Genomic DNA, 24,858 nt, shown 5'->3' with positions numbered 1-24,858 from the left:
GTTTTCCAGAACACATACGGGCCAAGAATAGATTCAAAATGAAGTCTTTAGATATATGAATATTATTCTTAAGTCTCCTGAGTGGAAAAAAATCATCAAATGTGTATCTGTATCATTCTGCTTAGTGAATGAATATGATTTCACTAAAGAGATAGAATTAGAAAAATTCCAATTAGCAATGCTTTCTTTTGATTGTACCTCTGCACTTCCCATAGACAGATAAAAATACTAGTCAAATTTCTTAATTTGCAAAAACAATAGATTCTACTTACCTAGCACTTCCTAAGCCTCTACTTTCTATGCTAAATATGTCTTTAAAATTAAATTTTCACAACAAAACCATAAGGTAGAGGCATTAATATCCTTAATTTACTGGTAAATAGTCTCAGGCACAGAACTTGATTTCAAATCTGACTCCAGAGCTTGTGGCTCTTAAGCACAATGTCATCAACTTGGTAACTTGTATGTCTGGTCTGTTATATAATTTTTCTGAAAAGGCAGGGAGTTCAAATTTAGACTCTGCTACTAGTTTCTATTAAAAGTATATCTGAAATAACAAATATCTGAAAACCTTTGTATAGGTTAAAAATTGTAAAAGGTTTCATCTTGGATGTCAAGTTTCAACAGTCTGGGATTCTTTTCAGGGTGGCACTAGGAGCAACTATCAGTCCCATGGAATAGAGTGCAGTGACAGATTGGGAAGGAAAGCCAGAGGCCTAGAATGGCTCAGTTCATCCTAACTGTTGATTTCTGTTTCTCAGTATCCTAAATCTGTACCACATCTCACTACCATGTAAGGACATACTTATTATGGACATGTCTTTCCTGAAACACTATTGGATGGTATTCCCTTAGTACTTGTTGAGAACAGTCTTCTCAGTGCCACACATCTCCTCAAACCCAACGCTTGAAACTTTGCTCAACAGGTGGTTTCAGGACCCCTGAACAAAGAACCGCAAGGGAAATTCCCCTCATACTTGGTAAAAGGATTTTTCTTGTTATCTCCTCCCTTTATCAGACAATGAAAAGAACAGAACTTATTATTTCTCTTTCTGCTTTCATTCAAAATAAAACATAGTATTCAATTATAATAATCATATTAGCTCGGATGTTAGGTACTTTCCTTTCCTCTTATTATCATTAGTTTTAATTTATAATTTCATTAGTGTAATTACACGAGCATCACATCATAACTCTTCAAATAATTTTGAAAGTGTATAGAGTATAAATTATGAATGAATTCAGTCATTTAAAGTGGGACAAGATCCAGGCATGATTCTACTTAGGCTGACGGTAAATTTTTCAAGAAAGTCAAACATTTTAAATGTCCACCATACTGTTATGCTGGTCAGTTAATATTATAAAATATATTCATGAAGTCAATAAAAATAGTATATGTATTTTTTGTTTACCTACGTATTTATTCTACGTATTACTAGAATTCCAGTAAGTAAAACTGATCACTCCTGGAATATTAGAATAAAATGAGATGTGGTCTCCATAGGCAGAAAAGTTTTAGAGAAAACGATGAGAAGTGAGCAAAGTTTAAACACCTCTGTGAAAACGTGTGAAACAACAGAACAGGAAGTACTGGTGTACCTCAGCCAACGGTCAACTCGTTTACCCTTTGACAGTCCAAAGGGATTCCTTGAGCCACATTTGGGAATCATGTAAGAGCAAGAAGAGGCTAAGAACACAAATCTGTGGTAATCATACAGAAGTGGTAGAAAAGCCTTCTAGTAATGCCTTAATTGTTGCAGGTTTCCCCGAGCACTGAGCAAAACACTTCCTATAATACATACACTCAAATTAGAAATGTGTAAATGTATACAAATACATATACGATTCAGTTTGTGCTATGCAAAGTGAATATAATTTGCTTAATTAGCCTTTTAAATGATATGAATTGAGGTCAAAAATTTTTATAATTCAGGTACCCTTGCCTTTGAGCCCTTCACTCTGGACTTTGACGAAACTATTCAAATACTTCCACTGCACATTACTGAAAATTCCACAGACTTCAATATTCTATAAAAATATTTGGTTACATCATTTTTAAATTACCTCTAAAATTTAATGGTGAGAAAAACATGAGAACTCGTAAGATTTAACTATGAACTAATTTCTAGAGTTCAAATCAAGAAAGAATGAAACCCAGGGTATAAAATCAGTGATTAAATGTGTATTAAGAAAACTGCAAACTTGATAAAACCTAACAGAAAATTATTCAAGTAAAAATATGTAGAGAAAAAATGAAAATGTAAAAAAGGATTCTAAATTGAAATGTACTGAAATAAAATTTGTTATTGCAAGAACTTAAAGCTAGATTTTAGAATGCCTTCTCAAACCAACATTTTAAAAGACGTAAGAGACTCAGTAATCTCCCCTATTTCTATATACACAGAAATGATTTAAATTTAGGGGGCATGGGAGGACAGAATATGGTAGCTGTCTCTAAGTGTATAATAATGGGACAAATCATAAATAAGGGACTGCTTTAAATCTATATAAATATCCAACTTATTGAAGGGAGTATTCAGTAAACACTTCCATTAAAATTGTTTTCTCCAAATGTTGTTATTTTTGACCAATTAATCAGAAAGTGCATTCTGAGTACTAAGGATGAAAAAAGGTATCTACTTAACTGATTTGGGTTTGAAGGAATCAATGAAAGGGAAAAAGATACAAAAATGTTGTGTTACTTAAAGCATTAAAAAAGATTGAGCTTATTTTTGGAAAATCAATTTTAACACATACTTGAAGTAATACAGTTTTCCTAATCTGTTATGAGTTAAATATTGTTGCATATACTTGCAAAATCTTATAGGTCTTTCTAGACCACTATAAGTTTGTTTTTTAGTTAAATAACAAAAGAATAAAATTATGGATAGAGTTCAGCAACAAAGTTTCCATTAGGTTATGAAATCATGCTATGAGTTCAAAAAAAGGGTTAGTTGTATAAATTTGGGAAATAATCACTCATGCAAAAATCAGAAAATACCTGTACCGAGCCACCATGTCTGTCTGCTGCAAGGTGAGCTCTCAAATGGTGGGGATTTGCCTGCTGGGAGTCCCAAGCTGCCCTGTGGTCTGCCGACTGCCATGTATTTAATGCATGTGGCATGCATGGAAGAAGAAAAACCCAATATGTTAAACATCTCATCCTTGTAATATATAAAACAAACATATAAAAGGAAATTTAAAATATCCTTATTTTTCGGAATCATGGTAGTTATCTTTGCATATGGAATATGGAGAGATTTTTGTTAAATTGCCAAATTGTGTAATGATCAATAATAAGAATAAAATAGAATCATAAAATTTTAGAAGTAAAAAGATTTTAGAAATCACAGATTCTATCCTCTAACTTTATAATGAAGTTAACAAGAAAGGTAAAAATTATTGTGCCCAACAAAGCGTGCCAAATAAATCACGAGCACACTAAAAGACCATCCACTCACTATATGTTCTTCTGATAGAAGTCCTCTTTTTAATAAGATAAAAATGACAGTCTATAAATAACTTCTTAAGATCCTACAAAGAATTTCTCTCTTGTTTAGTCCCCTGTTTGTGATTATGAGGATAATATGAGAAAACAGAAAAGTTCTTTGAAAAAAGAGAAGCACTATATGGAACACCTCGAGACCAAACACACAATCACGTAAATCCCTTTGCTTCCTTCTTCTCTTTTTATCTGGCTCAAAGTAAGAAACCCATTGCTATGAAACAGGCTAAAAATGCTTGGTTGTCAGATCCTTGGCAAATCTGCCTAGCAACATCCACTAACATAATAATCTATAGTGCAATTAAGAGTTCTTTTTTTATGAGAAATACAATATACTCATTTCATTTAAAAGCCAATTTACTTACAATTAAGACATTTTGCTATACTACTATAGTTGATTTTTTTCTAAATTTCAAATCTTATGATTAATAAGAAATGTCTTCCTTAGAAAAGAAGATGAAACTATACCCAGCAGAAATGAGCTTCTATCCATTTCCAGAAAAAAATCCATTGCTAACTATGAGATTACCTAAGAGCAGTTTCTTCATAGAGGTCAATGTCTATGTTTCAGGAAAAAATGTGAACACAACCAATAAAAAGAAGGAAGAACACAGGATGTAAGTTTTACTACATGTTTTGTACTACATTAGCTGCTTTATATATGCCGTTTCATTTTGAGATAGACAGTATCCTCTCACTTTACTGATAAAGAAAGGTATTGAGATGGTAAGCACTTTCCTAAGGTTACAGAGCTAGCAAGACTACAGAAGGAATTCCATCTCAGCCTACTGTTCTTCCAATTAATACTACCCAGCTCCTCACCACAATTACACATAGTCTAAAGCCTTTAGTGTTCTTTTCAACCAAAATCAAGAAAAATCTTACAACAAAGTGCCAAGCACACTGGGCTACAAGGAGCCCAAGCAGATCGGCAGCCAGAGCCACCTTTCAGAGGAGAGATGTTAAATTAAGCTTCCTCAATTCAAGTGTGCAATCCCAAATAGACTGTGTGGCAGAAAGTACTTATATGTTCTCAAAAGAGTTATAATGGTTCTATGATGTCTTTTCACTAAACACTCCCAATTTATAACCAGAATTTAGTAGATTTAGAGCTTAAATTTAAATGGATTGGATAAAATCAAATCTAGATGGGATGAAAGAATGAAAATAATACTAAAACCGAGATAAATATATAGAGCGACTGGCAACATTTCAGGGTCATGAAACTTTCTAAAAATATAGCAAAAGCTATGAACCCTTTCTCAAAAATAAACTATACACACCCAACATTTACATAGAATTTCATGATGTCCTAAATGTCAACCCAATGACTCCAAGTTACCAATCATTTACCTGAAAACATTACAAAGGTTTCAGTCATTGGAAAGAATTAACCTTTTTTTCCTTTGGGATTGTAAACTGTGGATTTCTACTTTAAAACTCAAATGGCTTACTGGTTCATAGATATTTAAGAAGAGATTTTTCTAGATATATAACTTTTCTATCATGACAAGAATCTGTATATTTGGGTCTCAAATTAAAGATACAGCCTGTCCTAAAGGATTTCCCTACATTTAATTCAGTAAGGACTTGACAAATAAAATAGGTTTCCCACCCTCATTAAGCTTACAATATAGCTGGTAAGACATCCAACACATATAGAAACTTCAAAGACTAAAATATTTAATTTACAATTTAATTCAACAATAAAAGAAGAATTTCTTATATAAGAAGATATCTTATTATAATACCTAACAGGTGAAATGAAGAACTTCAGAGAATACCAATTATTACCCTTCTTCCAAGTACATTCAAAAAATTAATTCTGGTTTATAAGACACAACTCAAGTCTCGCCTCCTGAGTCTTTTATTTCTCTATACAACATCTTATCAGGGTACTCAAGCTATCTAATTTTAATTTATCCATAAAGTAATTAACATATGAGGCCTTTATTGTCCCAATTTTTATAAATCAATATTTTAAAATTAATCTTTGTAAGTTGCCTATACTTTATAGCATATTGCTAAATACCCTTAAAAGTTAGCATTTATCTTACTATGGTTTTTAATAAGCAGTGTTCTTCCCTTTGATTTTTATCCCTTGTTTTAACCTTTGCCTATATTCTGCTAGAATACACAATGTTAAAGGAAAAAGAGTTATAATGGTTTTAAAGTGTTTTCATTTCTCTTTTTTTGTACAAAGGAATTTTATTGAAGACATCCTTGGTTATGAATTCTGGTTATAAGTTTGGCGTCTCCTTGTAGGTCATATTATTTTTCTTACTTCCGTAGATCTGAGGTGTGTAGAATAGTAACTTTTAAATAACAGAAATTCAATAAACAATTTCTTGAACTAAACTAGACTATTGCAAGCTCAGGTACTCTTATAATTCATTCCAATATAGGATATCCGAATACTTTCATAGTATAAAATGTTACTCAGTTTACATGAATTTATATCATTAATTAGGGCTTTATGATTAAATATTTTAATGATAATTAAACTAATAAAATTAGGAGAAATCATTTTTCTATTTTCTGGATATCACAGAACCATTATAAACTCTTTTTCATTTTACATACATCATCGTTCTTCAAAAAGGGTTATAAAAGAAAACAACTATACAGTTTTTAAACTCGGGGTGACAGCAAAATATTTAAACCAAAGACGTCTTCAATAAAATTTCTTTGTACAAAAAAAGAGAAATGAAAACACTGCTCTAAAATTTCAACAGTTTTCTCCTAGGAAACATGAACTATTCACTCTCAGCCCATCCTCTAAGCCTTCTCTCAAACCTGTCCTCTGCTCCCCCATCTAGTCTTGCTCTGCCTACTCTCTGCTCCAAGGAAACTGGACCACTTGTAATTCTGCAAACCAATCTGACAGTTTTAAACTTCAATTTCATATTGTATACTAGCCCCCAAATGCCCTTATTCCTTCATTTCTCTTTAAAAATACAATTCATTCTTTAGGCTTATCTCAAAAGCCACCTACCGCTACCTCAAAATCATTATAGACCCCCACGTGTGATCTTGCATGGCACTTCTAATGCATATATCATGTAACACGTCTTATTCTGCTTTGAGCTGTAGTTATTTGTGCATTTACTGTAAGAATCGTAATAATATTAACACCAGTCACAAGAGTTGAGATTGAAAGCTTACTTTATGCTAGGAATTAACACGCATTATTTCCATTTTATAAATGGGAAAAGTGAGGCTTTGGAAGATTAATTTGCCAAGGGTCAAGCCATATCCATGTCTAACTCTAGAGTCTGAGTGAGCTCTTAACTACAATCCTGCTTGTAGCTACTTGTTACAAAAGCCTTCCTTATAGGTCATACTATTTTTCTTACTTCCGTAGATCTAAGGTGTGTAGAATAGTAACTTTTAAATAGCAGAAATTCAATAAAGAATTTCTTGAACTACACTAGACTATAGCAAGGTCAGGTGCTCTTACGATTCATACCAATATGGGATATCCGAATACTTTCGTAGTATAAAATATTACTCAGTTTACATGAATTTATATCATTAATTAGGGCTTTATGATTAAATATTTTAATGATATTGTTAAACTAATAAATAATAAAATTAGGAGAAATCGTTTTTCTATTAAGATTAAGAATCTGTCAATCTATTTTATTTACTGAAGAAAAAAGTCCATGTTTCACTACTGAAACAAATAAGACATTTCATATCTGCAAGGGCAGCAAACCTGGTTCTTGGACTGTTGCATTTTATCTCTGTGTTGATGGGCTTCCCTGTTTGAGGCCAGAGCAGGATCTTGCTGAACTGCACCCACTGGAGTAGGCTACAACACAATAACAATCGGTATCGATACATGCTACTTCAGAAATCTTCTTTAAAATAATTCATTAATTCATCTAGCTGCTTAAAAGGATCGAGGAAATAAGACACTGTTATATAAATTAAGGCTTTAAGAAAAGATATTATTCTCAATATATGTTGTTAAAGCTAACACAGTAAAGCAAAGAGAACATCTAGACTTTCTAAGCATTTCTAAATATTTCTAAATATTTAAATACTTTATAAGTGTTTTTATATTTATTAAAAACCTTCTAATACTGTCATTACTTTTAGGTTACTTTTTAAAACAATGAAAATATATTTGGTTATGTCTCTCATTTCCAAAGCTAATGTGTAAATAGATAAATAGAATACATTATTTTTTTCAAAAAAATTAGAGAACAGTTTAAAAAAATGATAAAAGTGCTTATCTTCAATATTTTGACTCAGAGAAGAGGCTTATACAAAGTGTTAATTTTCATCAAGGTATCAAAGTACTAAAATTAATCAAAAAGAGTATCTTTAAGAACTAAATCAGGATGGAAAGATCAAAATCACTCTTAAAAGCAGAGAATCCAAATGTAGGGCTTCTACAAAATTCAAAAACAAATTCAATTTAACACTATTTAGGAAAATGTCTTTAAAAAATAAAATAAAATGAATCCTTTTAAAAGTTATTTGTTCTCAACTCTTTTAAATTGAGGGGTCTGTACTGTACTCTTATTACATAGCTTAGAGTGCTTACCAACTGTTTACCAATCCAGTCGTATTCATAATCAAACATATATCCTTTTCGATCAAACAAGTCTGTAAAAAGCTTTCTCAGGTAGTCATAGTCCGGCTTTTCAAAAAAATCTAGCCTTCTTACATAACGAAGATATGTTGCCATTTCTTCTAGAAAGAATGTAAGTATTATTCTAACTATACTTTTCTGTTATACTCAATAACAAAGTCATTTAAATGTCTAGAAGCATACTGTATCACAAAAAACATGGAAAAGTAAAAAAAACACAGAAAAGTAAAAAAAAATGTATTGCAACTTAAAATTATCTGAGTTTAATTACAACAAAAAAGTGGAAAAGGAGAAAAGGAGGTAGAGACTAAAGTGAGAGGTTAATTTAACAGCCACTATTTTTGTTTCATTTCATTAAGAAAAGCTAAAATTTTTATTTTATAATACTGTTTTTAATATTAGGCAGTATGAGAAGTTGAATTAGCAGCTTAATAATGTGTGATTAATCACAAAGCATCACACTCAGATCATAAGTTAAAAAGTTATTTACAATATTGGTGGAAACTGATTTATATAAAAGTATCTGCACTAGCTTGCAGGATTTCCTTTAGAACCAGTGACGTACACTCATTGACCAATAGAGCATCCAGATTCCTAACCTTGGCTATGACTGGTATTCTAATCAATTAAGCTACAAAATAAAGGTGAAATAAAGGTGAAGCAGATCTCAAAAACATAACACTGGAGCCCACTGTAAGTCTTTTCTTAATCTCCAGTCATACACTTAACAATTTTTGGTAGTATACAAATCTCCACATACCACTGTAATTAGATTTATGAATTTTTAAAGGTCATATTTTTAAGGAAGAAAATAAAACCCATGGAAAACAACAGGCAAAATGGTGAGCAATTAGTAAAACAGAGTATTTCACCATAAGGCAAAGAAAATCACGGCAGTAAGAGATGGTAGGTTATGCCCAGCTGCTTTTCTGTTCCAGTTTATTCACTGACAGCTCGTAAGAAAAGGTCACACCTAGCACAACAGGGAGGAAGAGTGGCACCCAGTGACCGTCCTCATGTGACTTTCCCACTATCCACCTCCTCTCTAACCACCTGGCTAAGTTATCTTGGCACCTCCCTTTTTCACTGCCTTTATATAGACTTCTTTAATCCCAGCCAAACTGCCTACACCTAAATTCCTGGGACTACCAACCAATATTTCTTAAATCTTCAACTTCTAGATGTCATGGCAAGAAAAAAATAAATATAATTAAAGTTTGCTGTCAGTGAATAATTTAAGGAAACTTGAGAGATACCTCAAGAATATATTGATGATAATATTATTATTACAATAATAATGTTAGCCTTGTATAAGCTAACTAGTGAATATTAAAGTGAGATAGGAACTCAATTTCAAATCTTCAAATTTAGTTCTCTAATCATTTATGTTGCTGCACAAATCACAGCATATATTTTAAGATATTAACAATAACATTCTTATTCCTTATTTATTTAGAAACCTGAAGTAAATTTTTGTTGGTTTAATTTGTATTGTCATAAGTCTACCTGAAAACAAAATATTTTCACAAATGCATATAGCTCTCCATTATAAAACTAGTCTAAAACTAGAAAGGTCAGGAAGATTTTATTGTAATGTGAAAACTAAACTAAATCAAACTTTACACACTTCCTTTCAATTTGACACTGAGACTCAACTGACTAATGTTGTACACACTAACTTTTATAACCGGTATTCTTTAGCAAATACTTTAACTTATAAAAAGTATGCAACTGAAGTATTACTTCAGATGGTATTGGTCAACACTACTAAAAGATGGGGTTCTCTTCCATTGATACCATTTCACAAGAAAATACACAAACTATTCCTATGGGCTATGCATCAAATGCTGATATTTTTAAATCACATCTTGAGCTCAAATTTTTTAAGCATGAAAAAAGTGTTTATAAACTTAAGCAACAAAAATTAGCATTTTGTGTCTTCTGTATATAAGTACATGAATCAGTCTGGCATTATTCATTACCTGGAAAATTTTCACATAACACTTCTATGGGTGTAGCTCGTTTTGTATCTCCAATTTTCTGATATCTCTCTTTTAATGTGTCAGCCTAAAACACACAAAAAAGTTGAGAATATAGTATAGATTTAGCTAGAAGAGAGGACCTTAACATAGCTTAACATTTTATGACATTCAATAAGGAAACACAAAAACAATTACCTTCAAGCCTTGCCAAGGAAGACTGCCTCTGAGAAAATACATAAACATATGACCTAAAGCTTCTAAATCATCTCTTCTACTTTGTTCTGAAATACAAGAAGAACACCAATTTCACTTTTCTCTACTAGAAGAATGCAAGAATGGAAAATTGATCCTTTTAACATAATGTCCAAGAAGTACAATATGTAAATACAAAACACAAATGCAATGCCTATGAATCTCACTATCATGTCTTGTTAAATAATACTTTTACAGACATGATTGCAAGAGGGACTTTACCTAACAATTGCAATCAGTGTAACCTGGCTTATTGCACCCTCAATGAATCCCCAACAATAAAAAAAAAAAAATACTTTTACATTAAAATTATTGTGCATCTGTAAAATATGCCATTATGATTTTTTAGATGCTATTAGAGATTTATCTATTTAGATCTTTATTGATAGAAACAAAGGCCAAAGGAAACCTAGCTCTCTGATCAAGCAGAGTCACTGTATACTACAGCTCTGCCTTAAAGATGCAGAAGAAAACACTAAAGATTCTGAGACGTATAGAGTTAAAAATGTTTCCTTTTATTTACCCATGCATTTCCTAAACCTTGATGAGCATGAAATTTCATCACATGCTCTCCATTAATATGAAACATGATTAGTATGTACATTAAGGTATTTTAAGAAATATTTCTATCCAACAGGTATCAACATTAATAATCCCTCCACTATCCAAAAAATGACTCTAGGATGAATTGTCATTTTCAGGTTATTTTAGCAACAAACTTGCACAGCACATAACTGTGTGCCAATCACAGACGCGAGGCTCAGGGAGACACTGTATATGGATCATAAATACCTGCTGACAATATTTCAACTTTTTACACAGAATTTAAATAGTTAAGATTTCTAGATGCTTTCAATTAATACAAAAGTGCTAACAATGAAGGTAAAATGATACTTTACTGAGGGGATGTTGTGTACAAAATATTTTATTCAGATAAATAATCATCATACTACCTGGGCGGTACTACATGCTTCAGAAAAGCAAACTTCAAAGTATGAATCTGAACTAGAGTAAAAGGGTAAGAAAGGATTTTAATTTTTACTAATATTGTCAAAACATTCCATACTTCTATAACACTTGCTATAGTTTAAAAATACGTGTTTGTGAAATCCTCAAAGAAAGCATAGGAAAAACACTGGAAGATATTGGCCTGGGGAAAGACTTCATGAAGAAGACTGCCGGGGCAATTGCAACAACAACAAAAACAAACAAATGGGACTTCATTAAACTGAAAAGCTTCTGTACAGCTAAGGAGACAACAATCAAAGCAAAGAGACAACCTACACAATGGGAAAGGATATTTGCATATTTAGAATCAGAAAAAAGCTTGATAACTAGGATCTATAGAGAACTCAAATTAATCCACATGAAAAAAAGTCAACAATCCCATATATCAATGGGCAAGAGACATGAATAGAACATTCTCTACAGAAGACAGACAAATGGCTAACAAACATATGAAAAAATGCTCATCATCCCTATTAGAGAAATGCAAATCAAAACCACCCTGAGATACCATCTAACCCCAGTGAGAATGGCCCACATCACAAAATCTGAAAACTGCAGATGCTGGCGTGGATGTGGAGAGAAGGGAACACTTTTACACTGCTGGTGGGACTGCAAACTAATACAACCTTTTTGCAAGGAAGTATGGAGAACCTCAAAGAACTCAAGCTAGACCTCCCATTTGATCCTGCAATCCCATTACTGGGCATCTACCCAGAAGGAAAAACATCCTTTTATCATAGGGACACTTGCACTAGACTGTTTACTGCAGCTCAATTTACAATTGCCAAAATGTGGAAACAGCCTAAATGCCCACCAACCCAGGAATGGATTAACAAGCTGTGGTATATGTATACCATGGAATACTATTCAGCCATTAAAAAAAATGGAGACTTTGCAGCCTTTGTATTAACCTGGATGGAAGTGGAAGACATTGTCCTTAGTAAAGCATCACAAGAATGGGGAAGCATGAATCCTATGTACTCAATTTTGATATGAGGACAATTAATGACAATTAAGGACACTGTGGGTGTGGGGGAAGGGGAGAGCAGAGAGAGAAAGAAGGAGGGAGGGGTGGGGGAAGGAAGAGCAGAGAGAAGGAAGGAACGAGGGGGTGGGGCCTTGGTATGTGCCACACCGTTGGGGGGCAAGACAGGATTGTAAGAGGGACTTTACCTAACAAATGCAATCAGTGTAACCTGGTTTCTTGTACCCCCAATGAATCCCCAACAATAAATAAAAAAAAAATACATGTTTGTGTTACTATTTAATCACTATCTATCCTTCTCCCAAGCTGCAAGTTGTAAGAAAGCAGATGTCTCTTTTGGCTCATTAGCCTCAGAACTAAGTATAATCACTGGCACAGGGTAGTACCCAACACGTACATGGTGCCAGGTGCAGAGGCTCATGCCCATAATCCCACCACTAGAGGAGGAGAGAGGATTGCCTGAAGCCAAGAGTTCAAGACTAGCCTGAGCAACACAGAGAGACAATATTAAATATATGTCCCTTTTCTAAACGTACAAAGAAAACTAGAACAGCGGTTCTCAACCTGTGGGTGGCGACCTTTAAGTATTAAAGGTCCATGGCATTAGGAAGGTTGAGAACCACTGATCTAGAAGAATATGCATCAAAATTGATGGTAATTAAGGCTATGAAATTAAAGAACTAGAGAAGAGATTTCAACTCCAAATTCACACTTCACATAGTATAATGGAGAATTTTTCTTTCTTGCACTTATTATAAAAATGTAAGGATCTGCTATTAAAAAGCTACCTTTTCTAAAATAAGAAAAGCAAACTTAAAATTCATTTTAAATTCACTAATGAAAGAGGGGACATGAATAACAGGAATAAAATCAGGAGTGACTTTACAACAAAAATTTTACTTCGCTAGGTTCTAAGAGACTTAAGAATGAAAAATTCTGCAAAGAGAAAAATACTTCTAAATTCCAGCTGAGAATCCAAATCACCTCTAAAACGTCTTTAAAACTCAGATAAGCAGGCCGGGGCCTACTGCTAGCGACGATTCCTTGGGTATAAAGTAGGGTAGAAAAACGTGCATCTTTAAAAGCTTAGCAGACGATTCTGAAATGCAGGCAGATTTAATAACCACTGAAAAAGAAACTTCTTTCATTGAAGGACAATCAATGATATGGGAAGTACAATTCTTAATTTACATATATTAAAATATACCCACAATAAGGGGACAATTTGGTTAAGTTGTGACAACACAGATACCTGCAAAAGTAACACCACCACAATTAAGAAGCATTTCTAATCCTCAACCAGATTCCATTACGCCCTTACCTCTTTTTTTGCCTTTATCAGCACAATCTCCAGCCTCTGGGAACCACTGACCTGGCTCTATCACTACAGATTAGGTTTTTTTAATATACTTTCACAAGAATGGAATCCTAAGAGAACGGATTTGCGTCTGAATTCTTCCACTCGAGGTTCTCCAGATGCATCCATGCTGTTGTGTACCGCAGACCAATACATTCATCTTTCCACTACATTTGGGTAGTTTGCGGCTTCAGATTATGTGAAGAAAGCTTGTTATAAATACTCTTAAACAAGTCTTTGTGTGATCATAGGTTTTTGTTTCTCTTGGGTAAATATCTAGGAGTGAGACCGCCACGTCATACGGTAAAGGTAGGACTAACTTTATAAGAAACGTCCAAACTACTTTCCAACAGGATGAAATTCATTTCATATTTCTACCAGTAAGTCTTCCTAATTGTAATGGCTTTGACATCTTACCTCACCATGATTCAATCTGTATTTCACTGGTGATTTATGTAAGTGAATTTCATCTCATGTTTTATTTCAAAGACTTCATATATCTTTTTTGTGAATCACTTATTCAGATATTTTGTCCAGTTTTGAAACTGGATTGTTTTATTTAAAAGGTGTAAGAGTTCCTTGTATATTCTGGATACAAGTAATTTGCAGATAAAGTTTTACAAATAACTTTCTCCCTCCAAGACTAAAACTTATTTTGTTTTCTTAAGAGTATCTTTAAAAGAAAAGAAGCTTTATATTTTGATTCAGCCCAATTTATCAGGATTTAGTTTCTCTCATTATTTATGTTTATTTATGTCCATTCTAGGAAATTGCTGCCTACCATCAAGGTCACAAAGATTTGTTCCTATTTTTTCTGCTGGAAATTTTGTAATTTTGATTCTTACACTTAACACTATTATTCATTTTGAGGTAATTTGTATTGTTGTTGCATTGGGTGTGGGGTTAGGGCTGAGATTCATTTTCTTTTTAATACTGGTATCTAGTTACTCTCCACAGCTTCTTGACAAAACGGACCTTTCCTCCTGAATTGCTTCTGCACCATTCTCCAGTATCAACTGACCACCTATGTATGAGTTTATTTCTGGACTCTACAGTTTGACCAACTTATCTATGCCTGTCTTCATATCAATACCACTCAAAATAAGTAGGAGAAATTAGAAAATAATAAGTGATGAAATCAATGGCCAGATAACAACAACACACAGTCAACAGAGAACCTATGAAACAAAAGCTGTTTATTTGAAAAGTTGAATAAAATCATTAATCCTCTCACTAGGCTAAGGGGACAAAACAGACTTCAGAACAGATCCTACAAACATTAAAAGAATGAGAAAAGAATATGAGGAACCAACATTATGCAACAAGTTCAACAACTTAGATGAAACAGGTCAAATACCTTGAAAGCTACTAATTACCAAAATTGCCTAAAGAAAAGATAAATGGTTCTATATCAATTAGAGAAATTTAATTTGTAATTTAAAATATTCTCTCTATATAATCCAAGGCCCACATGGCATCCCTGGTGAATTCTATTAAACGGTTAAGGAATAATACAAATGCTACACTAACTTAGAAGAGTTCCCAATTTACTGCATGACCCTGTTATTAAACATAAAGACATTATAAGTAAAGGAAACTACAGGAAATATTCTTTATAAACAGACATAATGCATTATGACTAAATAAGTTTCATCCTAGTAATGTAAATTTGGTTTAACTTTCAAAAATCAATGTAATTCACCACATTAATAGAGTAAGATATAAATCATATGATCACCTCCGATATAGAAAAAGCACTTGACAAAACCCAACATTCATTCACAATAAAAACTCAGCAAACTAGAAATACATGAAAACTTCTTCAGCCTGACAGAGAATAGCTATTAAAAACGTACAACATGGAATACTATTCAGCCATTAAAAAAAATGGAGACTTTACATCCTTCGTATTAACCTGGATGGAAGTGGAAGACATTATTCTTAGTAAAGCATCACAAAAATGGAGAAGCATGAATCCTATGTACTCAATCTTGATATGAGGACAATTAATGACAATTAAGGTTATGGGGGGGGAAACAGAAAGAGGGACGGAGGGAGGGGGGTGGGGCCTTAGTGTGTGTCACATTTTATGGGGGCAAGACATGATTGCAAGAGGGACTTTACCTAACAATTGCAATCAGTGTAACTGGCTTATTGTACCCTCAATGAATCCCCAACAATAAAAAAAAAAAAAAACGTACAACTGGGCGGCGCCTGTGGCTCAAAGGAGTAGGACACCAGCCCCATATGCCGGAGGTGGCGGGTTCAAACCCAGCCCCAGCCAAAAACAGCCAATAAATAAATAAATAAATAAATAATTAAAAAATAAAAAACATACAACTAACGTCCTTAAATGGTAAGAATAGGAAGTAGAAGTAAGATACTTCTAAACTCAGGAAGAAAACCAAGATGTCCGCTCTTGCCCTTTCCAGTGAGTACTGTACTGGAAGAGGTTCTTACAGTACAAAAAGCAAGGAAAACAACATTAAAAGGTATGCAGCTTAGAAAGAAAAAGAAAGGCTCTTTTTCTTTACAGACAACATGATTATGCATGTAGAAAATTTTAAGTAATCTACAAAAACCCTACTACAATTAGTGAGTTTTAGCCAGGATACAGGATATAAGATCCATATATAAAATCAACTATATTTTTATACTAGCAACAAACAACTGGCAATTGAATTTATAAACCAATTATCTTTGCCACGGCATCAAGAAAGAAGAAATATGTAGAAGAAATATTGATAAATGTATCTATATATATAGCATACAGTTTAAAAGACTTAAGATACAGTATATATAAAAGTATACTGATCCCTACAGTAAGACTCTTTGTTAAGGAGAGGAACTCAGTATAAAAGGCAATTCCCCTTTGAATCCTAACCAAGGAGGGCTTTAGTTACCACAGTGCTAGCAAGCCATGATCATAAGGTCATGGCATCTACGTGGTTCTCTGAGAGAACAGTTTAGTCGCACAACGAACAAGGCACTTAAAAATTTAAGCCATAAATATAAGCTACCCTGTTTCCCCGAAAATAAGACAGTGTCTTATTTTAAGGTGTGCTCTCAAAGATGCGCTAGGTCTTATTTTCAGGGGACATCTTATCTTTCTTGTTAAGTAGGTCTTATTTTCGGAGGATGGCTTATTTTCGGGGAAACAGGGTAGTAAAATAAACCCACGCCTAAAATTCAGTCTGAAATGCAATTTACCCTCGTCATTCCTTCCTCCGTGTTCTTTCACCGCCTGACATATCTGTAAAGAAATTCCACCACATAGTACAGTAACAGAAATCATAAGAAGGCTTTCTCTTTGAACCACAGTAACTGAAGGAAAAAAAATCTCCCAACAGTAACCTGGCCCTTAGTAAAAAACTGATCACATTTTTTAAAGCACTTAACCACAAAGGCCTGTTTGAAAATGGCCATTTTTCCACAAAGCCAAGGATCATTATGGGCACTCTGGCTATCAGCACCTAAAGAAACTAGAAAGCAACAATCTGCTTTACAAAAGGAATCATTAAAGATTCTTTTAAACAGCTTCTTCAAACCAATTTAAAAGTTATGAAAAGTTAAAACTGTGCTCTTCAGAAACGTATGTATCACAGGAAATAAACATAACCAACACATTATTAAGAGACCATCTCCTTGTTTCCATTTCCATTGAAGTTTTAAATCAATTTTAAACAATAGAGAAGTATTTCATTTTTCATTAACAGAAATTTATCAATATAAAAAAATACGTCAGGGCAGGAGTTGCGGACTCAAACAGTGGCTGTGGGTGTCAGGCAGCCACTGTACAGGCGGGACCACTTGCTCAAAGACGGCAGCCCAGACCGCTGAAGACCTCAGCCCAACCTCGGACCCCTCGGTGAAGTGGCACTAATGACCAAAAGCCTTGGCCTCCAGTGGCCGTGAGAATGTTAAAGCCCTAGAAACAAACACAGCCACTGAGCCACACCATCTTCACCAGGGAGAGCCAGCAAGACAGGCGGACCCGGGAGCAGCACTTCCTGTGGCTTTAAAAAAAAAAAAAAAAAGTACATCTTCCTCAAAATTAATTTAGTTCACGTTTTTCAAAATTACATAACAAAGATGGTTTTTTTGTTAATACGAACACAAACCTAAAAGGAAAAGAAAAAATACAATCAAGCAAGATAATATACAACAACTCACTAATTTGAATATGTAACTACCAATAACAAGAAAACCTAGGAATTAAAAAAAAAAAGTTTTCTGAGCACCTAAACCACATGCATTCATTCCCTTTTTCCTGAAGAAGTTCTCTTAAAATCTAGAACTCTTAATTTGGATATAATTCCAGGAAGTTTGGCTACCAGGTTAAAAGTAGCCAATCAAAAGAAGAAAAAAATCAAAGTGCTACTAACAGTAGGTATATATCAAGGTGCCAAAAAAATGTATACACGTTAAAAGATGTCACCTATGTGCCACTCTCCAAAGCCGAACTGAATTACGATAGCACTGAGTAGTAAGATATTTGCTCAAAAGATGACATTAATCAATGAAGACAGCGTCACCATGTGCTGGGCAGGTCAAAGGAAATGGCAGAAGCACAGCTGTCATTTGAGGAGCACAAGACCATTCTGAAGTGGTATCTGAAATTCAAGAGCACTGCGGAAGTACAATGACGATGGAGGTGTGAGTGGGCAACGTTCAGAACCTCCCAGCGCCAAACAACTGCATGCATTCATGGTAAGTCTGACGCGCAGTGCTGTCTGGACATGCACACGGGAAGATCTGAGAGGTTCCCACGGCAACAAGTCCTGCTGCTTCCACACGGTGTTGGGACAGTTTACACACTCGCCACAGAAGCCCACTGAACAGCATGCACGAGACAGGAGTGAGCAGAACAAACACACAGTGCATTCTGAAAAGAGCAAAATGGAAAGCTTCATCCCAAGATTATCACACACACTGAGACATCGGAGCTGACCACAGTGAGAATGTACAGGACAGTAGCCAGGACGAAGAGGTGTGCTGGAGTTTCCCCCAGCTCTCCCGACTTGACTCCCTTTCTGTCTAGGAGTGAAGGACAGTTAACTGTAGAAAACTGGCTACACTGCTGATACTTGGGAAAGAAAAGAAAGGGTACGCGCAGCAATGCAGGTGGACACTTGGGCAAGGTCGCTCAAGCAGGAGTTCGCCATAATCTGAAGCATCTGTATGACGATGGTGATCACTCTGAGTGCCTCTTGTAATTGCAGAAGTCAAATGTGGCTTGAATCCCTCTTTTGTTATCAGTATATATTTAGTACTACCATTTTAATAATAGTTTTTCCTTTTCTTAAATTGTGTACACATTTTTCGGCACCCTCTGGGGTATGTTGGTAGGACACACACAGTACCTAAAGTGAGGGGAAACACGGCTTAAAGCCAAAGGAACCACAGAAAAACATAATATGCTAAAAAACACAGATAACATCTTCTCTAAACATATTTACATAAATCTATACATCCTAACACTAACTAATCATGAGAATACCACTATATAATAGTAATTATACAAAAAATATTTACCGTGAATTGACAAGAAAAAGAATCAATTATGTTCATTATATTTTCTTTTAAAAAAGGAAGTACATAACACATTTTAGACTATTAAAATATAATAGTAAAAAAATGTAAAGACATGTTTTTAATTTAATTTTATTTTGTTTTTGTTTGTTTCTTTGTTTTGCAGTTTCTGGCCAGGGCTGGGTTTGAACCTGCCACTGCCAGTATATGGGGCCAGGGCCCTATTACTTTGAGCCACAGGTGCCTCCAAGTTGTTTGGGGGCTCGGCGCCCGTAGCACAGTGGTTACGGCGCCAGCCATGTTCACCGAGGCTGTAGGGTTTGAACCCAGCCCAGACCAGCTAAACAATAATGACAACAGCAACAAAAAATAGCCGGATATTGTGACAGGCTCCTGTAATACACAGCTACTTGGGAGGCTGAGGCAAGAGAATCACTTGAGCCCAAGAGTTAGAGGTTACTGTGAGCTGTGACTCCACTGCACTCTATCAAGGGCAACATAGTGACACTGTCTCAAAAAAAAAAAAAAAAAGTTGTTTGGGTAGCTTAAAAGGGCATGCCTCCAGAATTTGGACAATTAAGCTAGAAATTGAATAATATGTATCCCATCACAGAATGACATCACAGGAAGTAGGCATTTTTGGAAGACCAGAATTCTCCGATTCCTTCTCCCCTAATTCACAGAGTTTACTTACCACTTAGAAGCTTGAAATATCATTCTTCTGGAGAACACAGATTTTACTAACACTTACAAAGAAACTCCCAATTTATGCCTCAAATCCTAGTCTTTTTATTCCTGAATAATAAATAATAATTAAAAAATAAAAGCCTTGATTTTTATTTCCAGACTACTCACCAAAGAAAAATATAGAGCATTTACTGAATCTTAAATAATTCCAATAAGAGAAGACATAAAAGGGAGGAAAAAGTGATCCAAAGGAAGATTATAAAATGAGGTTCAAAGCTGTTAACAAGTCTAAAAAGATATTAAAAAGCAGATGTGATTGGATCAGATACAAAAATAATAATTCAACATAACTATATTAAAGCTTTCGTTCAATAGACCATGGAAATCCCTACCTGTCACACACAACTTTACCAAGATTTTATCCTGACAGTAGCTTAAATCAGAGATGAGAAAGGTATAAAAGTGAATCCTTACACACTGCACTGCTTTCTGAACACAAATTACCCAGTTAAGATCAATAGACACCACAACAGAGATGCAAATTCCTACAGTGTGATTTTACACTCTTCTTCCTTACTATTATATTAGAAACATCTTTACCTTTTTAAATCAAACACAGTGTCAGTTTCCAAAAGGAAAAACACTTTGTCAACCCATATAATACTCCTCTGACCAAATTCTCTACTTAGAAAAGTTTATAGCAGGCAAGAAGTCCTTGCACGCACAACCGTGAATGAAGGAACAGACGGGAGAACGAGTAAGGCTTTAAAAGAAATCACCCAAATCCAGGAAACCCATAGAGAGTGGGAATTAGATACGCACACATTAAAATCACCTTGAGAGGTAACATCTTCCGTCCGTCTTTATCTCTTCCTGACTCCTCACAAAGTCAAGTACTCTTTAACTTAAAACATGACTAGCTATTCTCTGTTCGCAGGCATCACAAACTCCAGAATACTTTAATTCTCCAGCACTCAAACTCATATCACATTAGCTTTCTTTTTTAAAAATAAGAATTCATATTAACTGTCAAACAAATTTTTTCTCTATTAATATTACTCATCGACTCCTGAGTGTGACATGAAAACTGACAAGCAGGGCTTTTATAAATGGGTGAAAGAAAGCATTAATGCTTTTGCCGTTTGCAGTACTTGCCAAAGAAATACTTTTCTGTGTTCTTCCTGAGAGAGGAGTAAAAAGAGATTACTGCAGTAGTTAAATGTCATTTCCCAAGCTCTGAAGACTTTTCCCAACAAAGACAAACGTATCAGTCGCTTTGCCATTTCTACAAATAGAATGCTTTTTACATCTACCATTGTTCAGATAAAGAACATTAGGCCCTAAAGGAAGTTGTGACTTCATGTTTCACAATAAAATAGTGGTGAACCTTTGTGAGTTGTTATAAAATAGTCTGTTAACAACTCCCAGGAAGTGAACATTTCTCTCAGACACAGTGCATGTCCACACAAATATGCCTGGTTTTAACAGAAGGCACAATCCTGAGAGTGGTCTATCTACCCAATCATCTTTTAAATTTATGGTAAAACTTTGCTACCGAAAGGCACGCCCAGAAAATATTAACTGAATAAAACTTATGTTTTATAATTTTAGATGCTTGAAGCTTACTTTTTTTAAAAGTACAAATTTACATTGTTCAGGCATTTCAGACATCTGAAAAGAAAAAAAATATTATGAGCCTGCTACTCAGGCGGCTGTGGAGAAGGATACCAAGGGCTATTTAGTTCTGGGTGAGAGGCAGAACAGGGGCTGCAGGGCCTACTGGGTCAACCTGGGGAGAATGGTTTGAGAAGCTGAGATTAGAGGAGCTAGAAGGGGACTAGCTGGCTTCTAAAGCCCTGTCCAGATCTGTGACTGCCTATTTTAAGGTACTGTTGAGCAGTGCTGATAGATACATAGTAACTGGTTTCCACTTCTGTCCTAACTCCTGCCAGTGAGACATCAAGAACAGAAGTTTGTACTTCCTATAATAAGCACATTGACAGGGCAAATTCAGTCAATCTAGGACTGAATTTTTTAAGAAACACACAAAAGTAATTCAAAGGGAAGGAATATGATACTGTAAAAAAGAACTTTAAACGCCTATCTCACAACATATAAGAAATCAATGATCACAGATATAAAGTAAGATAGACTTCATATTTTAACTGCTGCTAAATGCAGTTTTGCTCAGCAAAAGATACCTGGAAGAAAATATACACAATACATATATATGACAAAAGAATTATATCCAGAATATATAAAGAACTCCTACAAATTATCAATAAAATAATGAACATTTCATAAAAGAAGATATACAAATGCTAATAAATGCATGAAACAGATTAACGCATCAAAAACATTAATCACAGGGAAATAAAATATCACCATATACCCACTAGAATAGCTAAGATGAAAAAGACTGACAACATTAAATTTTGTCAAGAATATGAAATAAAACTCTCATTCATTGCTGATAGAAATAAAAGAAGATATAAACACTTCAAAGAATAGATAGGCAGTTTCTTATAAAGTTAAATAACACCTACTATATGACCCGCAAAAAAGATTTACAAGAATGTCATTAAAGTTTTATTCACAAGTCAAAAATTATTAATCCAAATGTCCATCAACGTTAGAATGAAAGAACAATTCATGGTATGTTTACGCCATGGAATACTCAGCATTAAAAAGGAACAAGCTACTTACAACAACATCGATGAATCTCACCAATATCATACTAAGTAAAACAGCCAGATGATCCCATTTATATGAAGTAACAGAATCAGCAAAGCTAATCTATGATGAATGAAATCAGACCAGTGGATGCTTCTACAGAAGGTGGGGACTGACTAAGGGGAAAGATGTCCGTACCATATTATGGCACCGTCTACATGAAAAAGCTACCATAATATGTAAGATGTGATCGCGTATGACAGATGACAATGTTCTACACCTTGACAGTGCTGTGGGTTGCACAGTGTGCACACTCACCCATACTCACAAATTATACACACAAATGTGTCATCTACTCAATGTAAATTTTACTTTAAACTAAAAAAAAAAAAAAAACCTCTTGAATAAAATAAGAATTACAAATATTATAATTCCAGTAGTCTCGCTTCACAAAATGGTATTACTTGGCAATTCTGAAACTTCTTCCTGAGATTTCTAGTGAAGACAGCATTAGTAATGATAGACTTATCATTATTGGTAAGTGTGTGTGTGTATATATATATGTAAAAAACCTCCAAAGTTGATATTATACCCCTTTACAAATAAGAAACCCCCTTAAAAAGGTTGAACAACTTGCCCAAGATTATACAGCTAATATATAGGTAGGCCAGCATTAAAAGCCAGCTGTGCCTACCTCTGAAGTACATGCTTTTAGCATTATACTTGTTAGACAGGTTGCTACTTCAATGGCAAGCCATATTAAAGAGTTATAGTCTTAATTAAAATTTTTCACATGCATTAAACTCAATTAAAATGATGCCCCCAACTGTATCAAAGTTGAACATTTCAAGTTATCATATAAATCTAAAAAGGATAAAGCAAATATAAGAATAGCTATCATTCATTTACAGTAGCTTAAAGAGAATTTTATTAAAATATAAATGAAAGTAAACACTACACAGATGCGATAAATAAAAATCACAGTACAATCTATTGTAATCTGCAAAAACAGAGCTGCATTAACAAATTATGACTCACAATGTTAGCACAGCTGCTGAATTCAAACTTCCATACTTACAAAAGGTACACATACCTTTTCCTAAATGTGTGTTTATGCTCATGTATCTAGCTGTTCCGGTAAGGCTCTTGTGTTCTCTGTATGGGATGTGTTTCTTTGTCTCTGGATCAATATATTCCTTTGCCAAACCAAAATCTATAATATGAATAACTTGCTGGGTTTTGTTTCCCGGTCGTCCTATTAAGAAGTTCTCAGGTTTTACATCTCTGTATATCAAGTTCTTTGAATGAACATATTCCATGCGAGAAATCTTGGTTTAGAAAAAACAGAGAAGAGAAATTTTATTTTGGGCTTTGAGTAGGCCAAGAAAGCATGATAAAAAGAAGATAGAACTTTCACAATAAAAACGTAAAAAAAAAAACAAATTGTTTTCAATGCTTTAAAAGTAACATGTCAATTTACAGTTCCTCATATATATTTTATATATATATACACACATAATATATAGAGTTCCATATATATATCTATATATATACACATGTATATACACACATGTCCATGTGTCCCTATGTGTCCATATGTGTGTATATATATACACACAGTTCTATATATATACACACACATGTCCAATTTTCATTAAAAAATCTTTGCCTTTATTGTTACAGTTACTAAGAAATGCAAGTGTTTGAATTTATAAATTCCTTTCATATCAGTAAGCCTGATTCAATCAATACTTTCAGAGGATGCTACCACATAGAATCAAAAAGCTTTGAATTCAAAAGTACGTGTAAGTAGACATATGCAAAAAGCTGCAATTTATTCTTCCTTATCAGTTTGATAATCAAGCAACTTTCATAACTATATTAAGGAAACCTAAGAGTCTAAACTGTTAAATAAAAACAATTTCACAGCACCATTCAGTATTTCTTTCATTTTCTCTTTTATAATTTGTTTTCTTGATTTTTTTCCTAGGTACCGAGTATTAATACTCAGTAATACTTAATACTTAATAATAAGATCTTAAAATTGGAAAAGTTTGGAATCCAACTCTAATAATAACAAAGTACACTATTGCTTCACTTATTGTACAAACTGCCACAAAACAGAACATTACGAACAAGAAAATAAAACTGCTTCGTTGAGTGCTAACCATGGCTGACAGTGTAATGTAAGTTCCACAGGCCACTCTAATTTGTTTAACAACTTCAGATCATATAATATATAATATTCTATGACATACTTTTATTTAATGGTAT

General features: G+C 34.0%; 1 protein-coding gene across 8 annotated transcripts in view; it reads right to left on the bottom strand.

Annotated features, from left to right (window-relative positions):
* CSNK1G3 (casein kinase 1 gamma 3) overlaps window positions 1-24,858 on the bottom strand; it is a 110,036-nt gene that overhangs the window by 22,050 nt on the left and 63,128 nt on the right. For 2 of the 8 annotated variants that reach the window (XM_053566698.1, XM_053566701.1), the window contains exons 6-11: window positions 23,678-23,912; window positions 10,286-10,371; window positions 10,091-10,175; window positions 8,061-8,209; window positions 7,224-7,319; window positions 3,002-3,097 (exon numbers count right to left, since the gene is read on the bottom strand). In XM_053566698.1, coding sequence (XP_053422673.1) covers window positions 3,002-3,097; window positions 7,224-7,319; window positions 8,061-8,209; window positions 10,091-10,175; window positions 10,286-10,371; window positions 23,678-23,912 — 747 coding nt within the window. The remainder of the gene's footprint in view (window positions 1-3,001; window positions 3,098-7,223; window positions 7,320-8,060; window positions 8,210-10,090; window positions 10,176-10,285; window positions 10,372-23,677; window positions 23,913-24,858) is intronic. The other 6 variants (XM_053566700.1, XM_053566702.1, XM_053566703.1 and 3 more) reach the window with 3 other exon arrangements.

This window comes from Nycticebus coucang, chromosome 17 (assembly GCF_027406575.1).
Source record: "Nycticebus coucang isolate mNycCou1 chromosome 17, mNycCou1.pri, whole genome shotgun sequence".
Lineage (NCBI taxonomy): Eukaryota > Metazoa > Chordata > Mammalia > Primates > Lorisidae > Nycticebus > Nycticebus coucang.
The sequence above is the reverse complement of the archived record's forward strand: the minus strand, read 5'-3'. Positions and strand labels throughout refer to the sequence as shown.